The sequence below is a fragment of the Alligator sinensis genome, unplaced genomic scaffold (assembly GCF_000455745.1).
Source record: "Alligator sinensis unplaced genomic scaffold, ASM45574v1 scaffold600_1, whole genome shotgun sequence".
Lineage (NCBI taxonomy): Eukaryota > Metazoa > Chordata > Crocodylia > Alligatoridae > Alligator > Alligator sinensis.
The window spans coordinates 4,517,306-4,526,553 of record NW_005841859.1 but is presented as its reverse complement, the minus strand read 5'-3'; the positions used below and the strand labels follow the sequence as shown (position 1 = coordinate 4,526,553).

The 9,248-nt window shown below is 43.1% G+C and overlaps 1 protein-coding gene across 5 annotated transcripts in view; it reads left to right on the top strand.

Moving 5' to 3' along the window:
• The window catches only part of MLC1 (megalencephalic leukoencephalopathy with subcortical cysts 1), a 45,371-nt gene that overhangs the window by 23,273 nt on the left and 12,850 nt on the right, over positions 1-9,248 (top strand). For all 5 annotated transcript variants that reach the window (XM_006016505.3, XM_006016504.1, XM_025215391.1 and 2 more), the window contains exons 6-7: positions 184-285; positions 7,546-7,647. In XM_006016505.3, coding sequence (XP_006016567.1) covers positions 184-285; positions 7,546-7,647 — 204 coding nt within the window. The remainder of the gene's footprint in view (positions 1-183; positions 286-7,545; positions 7,648-9,248) is intronic.

Sequence of the window (9,248 nt, the reverse complement as noted above, 5' to 3'; positions counted from 1 at the left end):
TTCAGCAGCAGCATGGTGTCTGTGCAGCCAGTTGCTAATGCTAGGACATGGATTTTCTGGTATTCACCCCGACACTAAGTTGCTGACTGGGGCTTGGATCTTGTTTGTTCCTCTCCCCCACAAGTTACACTACTGTTGTTTCCCTTTTACTGTATTCTTTTTTTTTTTGTAACTGTTTTGCAGATATCCAATTTTCAGATTATGTTTGTCTCTACATTTGCTGTTACAACAACATGTCTCATTTGGTTTGGATGCAAACTTGTCCTCAATCCATCAGCAATAAATGTAAGTTAAGAAAATAATTTTCAGCTAATTCCACATCTCCTTTTCTGTTATATCATCTTTACATAAAACAGCATTTACCAAATTCATCCCAAATGTAACTGCATTGCAGACAGCAGTACTACAACATTGATTAATTTAGTCCCATATATCTACATATGATGGGATTTATCAGAATATATTATCTAGCAGAAATTGTCATTTTCTGAGCCAAACCAGATAGGAAAATTTGGGTCAGTGAATGATTGGCACCCAGAAATCATATAATGCAGAAGAATTGCTGCAGTCCCTATGGTGGTTGCTGGGATATTGGGCAGGAAGAGGATGTAGAAGCCACTATGTTGGCCCTACACCCCACAGCATTCATCTATGTAGGTGAGGTTCTTGGGGGAGGGAAGGGAGTATCTATTAGTTCTAAAAAAAATGTTGTGCTGGTAGATCTTGTCTTTGGGGAAAAATAAGATCCTGTTCAGAGAGGAAAGACGGTCCTGTTATTGAAGATTATCAAAAAAACTTATGTGAGTGAAGTTGTACATCTAAATTGAGGGGAAACATATATGCATATGGTTTCATGCCTTCAGTAGTTATCCAGGAATCCAGACTAATGAATTTGACCTTCCTGTATGACTATACCTTGATGGAAGTTTCTCTAACTCTAAGCTGAATTAACCCTTGTGTAGTGTTTTTCTGATTGCTTTTAGGATCATACAAAAGTAGAGCTGAACAGGACCTCAGGAGGTCAGCTAGTTCAGCTCCTTGCTCAAGCACTCCTGCTTAGATATCAGGTGATGCTGATCCTCTCTCTTTGTCCAGCATTGACACTTAAATGTAGCTTCATTCAGATGATGGATCTTGAAATTAACTTAGGGTTTCTTAGGTATTACAGATGGTCTGATTACTTTTATGGACTTTGTGGACAGGGAATTTTAGGCTGCCTTTTTACTGACTGTCCATAAATTTAAAGCTAGTTGGCAACCCTGAATGTTATGTAATTTTAGTGTATAAGTCTGAAAATTTTAGCCTTAGGGCCTAGGTTTCAAGTTGTGTAATATTCTGAATTACCATAATATTGCATCCTGTAAATGGTACTGAAAACACTTTTTCATTTTGGTGGCTTTGATGCAAAGTATAGCAAAAAAAAAAATTGTTGATTTGTTACGGTTATAAATTTCAAAACAAAAAAAATTAGGGAGAGTTACATTTTTACCCAAACTGATTTAATTTCATTTTTCCAGTTTCTGCAATCTAATATAACAATCATAAGGCACATTGATTGCTTTTTCATATTTTTCCAGTAGATCTAAATGCAGACGTATTTTCTATAATTCTTCATCAAAGATCCTCAGCTTCAGGACTTTAGTGTAGAATGCATCTCATTGGGAAAATGCTAAAAATTGACTTTAAGACATTTTGGTGCTTTTTTGATTGTGGATTTGACTGTAGGCCAGGTTAGTTCATGCTCCTCTGCACCATTAAGGATCACCTAATACTGGATACAATTATAGAAAATAAAGATTGGAAGGGACCTCGGGAGGTCATCTAGTCCAGTCCCCTGCTCAAAGCAGGACCATCCCCGACTAGATCATCCCAGCCAAGGCTTTGTCTAGTCAGGTCTCAAAAACCTCCAAGGAAAGAGATTCCACAATCTCTCTGGGTAACCCATTCCAGTGCTTTAGTACCCTCCTAGTGTGAAAGTTCTTCCTAATATCTAACTTAAACTTCCCTTACTGCAACTTGAGCCCATTGCCCCTTGTTCTATGCCACCACTGAGAATAGTCTAGCTCCATCCTCTTTGGAACCACCCTTCAGGTAGTTGAAGGCTGCTATTAAATCCCCTCCCAGTCTCTTCTTCAGCCCAGTTCCCTCAGTCTCTCCTCAGAAGTCATGATCCCCAGCCCTCTAACCATTTTCATTATCCTCAGCTGGATTCTCTCTAATTTGTACACAACCTTTCTGTAGTGGGGGGCCCAGAACTGGACACATTCCTTGAGATGTGGCTTCACCAGTGCTGAATAGAGGGGAAGAATCACTTCCCTTGATCTGCTGGCAACAGTCCTACCAATGCAGCCCAGTATGCCATTAGCCTTCTTTGCAACAAGGACACACTGCTGGCTCATTCAGCTTACTGCCCACTGTAACCCCCAGGTCCTTTTTTGCAGAGCTGCTGCTTAGCCTGTACTAATGCCTGGGATTGTTCAGTCCTATGTGCAGGACTTTGCACTTTTCCTTATTGAACTTCATGAAATTTCTTTTGGTCCAATCCTCCAATTTGTTGAGGTTGTCCCAAAGCCAATTATATTACCTTTAGTAATGTACAAAGAGTCTGTAGTATATGGGAGAAAAGGCTTCTTGCACTCTTCTTATGTTTAATAAATAGAAAAAAATACTTCTATGATTCATTATATGTTTAATGCAGATTTCACTGGAAAATAATAGTCATTAGTATGACATTCATTAGGGGATTATAGAACTAAAAATGTAAATCTCTTTCTAACTCGGAGCAATTTTTGATGTTAAGCAAAATGTTCCAAGGAAAGTTTGGTATTTTTCAGAAGTTATTCAGTATTACTGGCATGTTTACTACACAGTTGACTAATTAACTGCGCAGTAAAAGTCTCAGTGTCTACACATGTGCCCCTATTGAGATGAACTAAACAAATGAACTCTGAAGCAGGGTGAGACTTGTACTTATGAGTTTTTTGTACACAGTAGCGCATGTGTACACACTGAGCCACCTGGCCAGGACACACAGGTGCTTCAGTGTGGGGGCTGCCTTTTGGCTAGCCCTCTGCTGAAACACCCTCGTGCTCCAGCCAGCCCCTCCAAAGCAAGTCCGTGTTAATAATTTTTTAAGATACCAGTGGGCACATCTACACAAGCCATTAATGTGCAGCAATAAACTGCAGCATTTACTCACTTAAGTAGGCCTACTCTGCTTACTGCTCTGCAGTTCACTGCCCCTGGGAAGCTCCCAGGCACACGGTTTACACGTGCACCAGACTGCAAGCACACTGAGCCAGGTCACAGTGACTGGAGTACACTTCCCACTAGCTAGGGACTGGGTTAAACCCTCTGAGTTGATGCCTTGGTAATCAAACTGAGGGGAGTGTGAGAAGGGTAACTTCCTCTGCTTTATGTGCTCCTCAGCAGTTCCCAGCTGATGAACAGTTAACAGCCACAGAAGGGAGAAGAGGGAAAGACCCTTCTCCAGAGAGTTCCTCTTCCCCTGCTACCAATCTGTATTTCACCATCCTGAGACCAGGGCCAAGGAGTGGTTTTGGAGACAGGAATTTTGTTGGGGGCAGCATGTGGCCCTAGTGTCCCAGCCCAAAGTCAGTGAGTCAAATTAAATTGTAAACAAACAAATAGAAAAAAATGCCCAGTCCTTGGAGGAACTCCAAGGCCTGCCCTCTACTTTTCCAGAGATCAGTTCTCTGGATCCCCCTCTATGCCCCTCCAGCACCTACTTGGCAGTGGCTTCAGCTGACTTCAGCTGAGCGAGCAGCTCCACTGTTTCCACAGTGGCACTTCCCTGGTCAGTGGCCTCCCGACAACCTGGGCTACTTGCCAGGATTCTCTGTGCTTCCACAGCTGCAAGCAGGTGCTGGCAGGAGAGTCTCACAGCATCTCTGCTCCCAGGATGCTGAGGCGTCTCCAGACTGTCCCTCTCCGGGGCCAGAATTATTCTGTGTTCCTCAGCCACCAATCCTAAGGGAGCTGGAACCATGGTGTGGGGCTCCATGCTTCAGCAGCAATCCTTCCTTTACTTAAGGTGAGTATAGGGGAATTATTCCCTTTCCTGGAGTTTCTTCTGGCCCCAAGGCTTTTCTCTTCACAGTTATAAACTAGTTTTTGATTACGTATACCAATGAAAGTGTAATGTCTGTACTTGGCCCTGAGGAGGATTTTTTCCCAGAATTTTCAGTTTAAAAATAGCTCTATTTTTTTTACAGTATTCTTACCTAATATGCAGAGAGAAAAACATATTTGCTTTTGTTTAAAATGTGGAGAAGTTCATACATATTCAAACAGTATTTTTGTTGTTCTGCTGTTCATTCTGCTGCCCTTTTTCTTAGAAGCTACCATCATTATCTGCTATCCCTTGATACGAGGATGTTATCTGCCCAGGGTCGGGGAGGTGGGGGGAGGGAGGGTTTACTGGTGAGTTTTAAGGTGGCTGAGGAGTCCAATCTGTGCTCTGCAAGTTTTTCCACAAAAATGACAAGTGCTGCCTTGGGGGCGGGGGGGACACAACTGTTGGCCAGGATGTTGTGCACTTTTCTTCCTCCTCTGTCGTTTCTCGGCTTCCCGAGCAAGATAGTTCTCTTCGAAGTGAACTATAGCTTGATGTATGGTGCAGCTCCTTTGAGACCTGTTATCAGACAGCACTTCCCAATTTGTAGGGTTGATCCTACCCTTCTTAAGGTATGTTTTCAGGGTGTCCTTGTAGCACTTCCTTTGTCCTCTGTGGGTCCTCTTACCATGACTAAATTGAGAGAAGAGTACTTGCTTCAGGAGATGAGCATCAGCCATCTGCACACAGCAGCCAACCCAGTGGAGTTGATGTTTCATGATCTTTGCCTCAGTGTTGGTTATGTTAGCTGCAGTGAGGATGCTAGCATTGGTGCAGTGGTCTTTCCATCTAATGTGAAGGATCTTCCTGAGTCAATGCTGATGAAACTATTCTAGGCGCTTAAGATGCCTTTGATATGGCATCCACAGAGGAGAGTGGGGATAACCACTGAACTGTAGACCAGGATCTTAGTTTCCATCTGCAGATCCTTGTCAGTAAAGACACGGTAAAACAGCTTTCTGAAGGATACGCTGGGACAGAGAATCCTATATTTGATTTCTGCATCAAGACTGACTGACTGGGAGAGGTGACTGCCAAGGTATGGGGAATGCTCAACATTTTCCAGGGTTTCTCCACCAATAGTAACTTGTTGGGAGAGGGAGGGGCAGCTTGTGCTGGGGCAGGTTTATGGAGCAGCTTGGTCTTCCCAAAGTTAAGGGAGAGTCCTAGGCTATGATAGGCACCTGAGAAAAGGTCAAGGGTGGACTGCAGATTGGTCTTAGTGTGTCCAAGGATAACACAGTTGTCAGTATACTAAAAGTTGGTGATGCCAGTCTTGGTAATTTTCATTTTGCTGTGAAGGCACCACAGGTTGAAAAGCTGACTGTCCATTCGATATTCAGTCTCAATTCTGGGAGGAAGGTGGTCATGGATGAGAATCAAAATCACAGCAAGATAGACAGAAAAAAAGGTTGAGGCAATGAAACAGTCCTGCTTGACACCAGTAGGGATGGTAAAGGGGTCTGTCTTTGATCCATTGCAAAGGACTGTGGTGATCATCCTGTCATGGAGTAGCCTGAGGACACTGAACTTCAGTGGACAACCAAATTGTTGTCAGCACCTTCCATAAGGCTTCACGACTGATGGAGTCAAAGGCCTTGGTTAGGTCAATGAATGCCGTAAACGGGTCCTGGTGTTGCTCTCTACATTTGTCCTGCATCTGTCATGCAACAAAAACAAAAATGTTGGTGGTACCCTGAAATGGTCTAAAGCCACAGTGGGATTCTGGAAGGACAATCTTCAGCAAGAGGGAGGAGGTGATTAAGAAGGATGTGAGTAAGAATCTTCGTGGCAATGGAGAGGAGGGCAATGCCTTGGTAGTTCCTACACACTCACTTGTGCCCTTTCTTGAAGATGGTCACACTGCTGCCATTCTTTAAGTCAGGTGGAACTTCCTCATTAACCCATATTTTGATGAAAGTTGGTGAAGTTTTTGTGCTAGTGCTGGTCCACCAGCTTTGAAGACCTCTGCAGGAATATCATAGGAATGCCATCTGGTCATGGTGCCTTATTGTTCTTGGTCTGAGTGATGGCTTGCCAGACTTCCTTGAAGGATGTGGGATTAGCAAGAGGTTCTATTACTGGGTGTTGAGGGATGGACTCAATGGTGGCAGCTGAGACCTCAAATTCATGGTTGAGTGGAGTCTTGAAATGATCCTTACAGCCATTGCTTGATGGATACATTGTCCATGAGAAGGGTGGAGCTGTGCTGGGATTGCAAGTGAGTTGGGCCATTGGAACATGGCCCATGGATGGCTTTTATTGCTTGAAAGAAGCTTCTCACATCATGTTGGTCAATGAAACTCTGGATCTTCATGGCCTTCACTTGTCACCACTGGTTCTTGATGCCCTGTAGCCTCCTTTGAACTTCAGCTTTGAGCAGGTGGTAAGCCTCTCGTTTTTGGAGGGTTCATTTTGCCAACTGCAGAACGCAACTCTCTTTTGATATATAAATGGTGGGATTTCCTCATTGTTCTCATTGAACCAATCTTGGTGGTAAATAGAGTATCCTAGTGATTCAGCACATGCCTTGTGAATAATGTTCTTAAGCTCTTCCCAGTGTGCCTAGATGTCCTTGATGTTGTCAGGTAGGTCAGAGAACTTCTCAGTAAAGCGTTGCTGAAGAGCCTCGCATCTAACTTGTCTTGGAGTGCCTTGATGTTAAATCTCTTCCACATTTCTTTTGGTTATTTACAGGGTTGTTGTGCAAGCTACATGTCTATGATTGATCTGACTAAACGGTGGTCCATCCAGCAGTCATTTGCACCTCAGGGTGCACTTGGGTGATATGGACATCAGTATGATCATGGGCTCTTACAATAATATAGTTAGGAAGGTGCCAGTGCTTGGAGTCTGGATGTTTCCAAGTGGTCTTATATTTGTCACTCTGTCTGAAGATTGTATTTATGATGAGCAAGTCATGTGCTTCACATTTGCTGAGGAGGCGGATACCATTGGAGTTGACTTTCCCCACCCCCTCTTTCCCAATGATGCCACTCCAGAGTTTAGAGTGTTGCCCAACTCCTGCACTGAAGTCACCCATGAGGATGAGCTTGTCTTCCTTGGCAGTGGCTGTCAGGACTGTCTCAAGAGCACAGTAGAACTGTTCCTTGTTGACTTCTTCATCATCAAGTGTAGGGGAGTATGCACTGATGTATACAGCATACTGGTTGTTACTGAGCTTGAGGTGGAGAGTCCTAAAGTGTTCGTTAATGCCCACCATTGCTCATTATTGCTACCACAATAACATTCATTGCTATTTACCTCCATATGTAATTGTGCAGTGTGTTAAAGGTCACAAGATGCCTAGGTCTAAACAGTGAGGAAGGTCAGTTTCAACAGTTTGCTTTAATTTTATAGACATGGGTATTGTTTATTTAATCCAGTTGCATGTGGTATTCTGTTGGCAGATAAATTTCAATTTGATTCTGTTGATTCTACTGGAAATCTTCATGGCAACTACTGTGATCATTTCAGCTAGGTCTAATGAAGACTGCTGTATGAGGAAACAAGTAGGTTTTTCTTTTAAGAATGATGTATTTTTTAATTAATTTTAATTTGTTTCCCTAAGTACATACCTTATTATGTCATATCTCCTCTTTTTCCCATACATTGACAAAGTGTGAGTGTCTTTTATTTTTATAACAAAATAAGTAATTTCACATTTCATTATGCAAATTAGGTCAGAACAATAAATTAAAGGAAGTGTGATTACTGTCATTGTAGTTATCAGAATACCTGGAAACCATGCAGCTATAGTCTTTGCTTTTTGTAGTGTATAACTTGCCTGGGGCAAACCTCAAATATGCAAATATTCTGGTCTGTCCTTTTCCCATTTCTGTCCCTGCTGTATGTAAATAAAGTTTGCAGCTGTTTGAGGCCTGTAGAGGAGGGATAGTTCTTCCTTTCATTGTTTGGGCAGAGTTCCCCAGTAAAATGAATTGCACACACGAGTGCTGGCTGCAGGGTTTAGGACTAATGGTAGATTTTCAAAGCCACTTAAGTAACATAGGAAGCTAATGAGATTTGACACATCACAGAGGCACTTTTCAAAATCCTACCCTATCTGTGTTTCAAAACAGTACTTGCTTCTTCCCAAGAGTGATAAGCATACCCTTGGCATGCCAGCTATACAAGAAACTCAGAATGGGGTGACAAAAGAGTTGGCTATCATGTGCTGGCAGAACTTGCATATGGATGTGTCAACCTACACTTATATATGCAAGTTCTGGAAAATGATGAGAAGGGAGGACAACCTCCTTCAATAGGTAGGTGGTTGGGGCACTCGCCGAGGAAGCTGGAGGCCCGTGTTCCAGGTCTCCTTAACCCAGAATGGGTTTAAATCCGCATATTTCTGGGCACGTCTACACGTGCAATTAATGCAACTGAATAAACTCTGGTGCAATTTGAGCTGGAGTAAAGTAACCCAGACATCAGCGTTTACACATGCCTTTAAGCACAGTAATTTACTTCGCTGTTGAATAGCACTTGTGTCTCATGGGACTGTCTGACAACTTCGTAAATTAGTCTACACTGGCCTCGTTGCCTCACACATGTAGATGGTGATGCTTTACTGTGCAGGAAATTAATTTACTGTGCAGTAAAGCGCATGTGTAAACGCACCCACTGACTTCTCAGCATAGTGCTCTAACCACCATACCACTGTTTCTTACATTTACTACTCCTTGGTTGGATAGCTGCAGTGTAGTGCAGTAGGTTCACTCATCAGAAGCAAGGGTCCAGGCTAGAATCCAGGGTCTACTTCCTTCCAGGCCAGGCTCTCTTTCATTGGTCCACATACTCTTTGCCTTGTTTGCTTCCTACTGGTCCCATGTTTTCCTCTCTTGGCTATCTGGGAGCACCAGAGAGCTCTAGTCTAGAGCAGCATTTCTCAACCCGTGGGTCACAAGCCAAAACTGGGTCACAAGAATATATGACTGGGTCACAAACAATCACAGAAAAACATGGACAATCATGGATTTTCTCCTTTAAAGGAGAAAAACGTGGGAAACTGCAGGTTTCCCCTGTTAAGCTGGCAGAATTCCAGCCTACAAGGGGCTGGAGGGGAGTGGGAGCAATGCGATCAGACAGGGGGTGCCACGTGTGTGTGTGT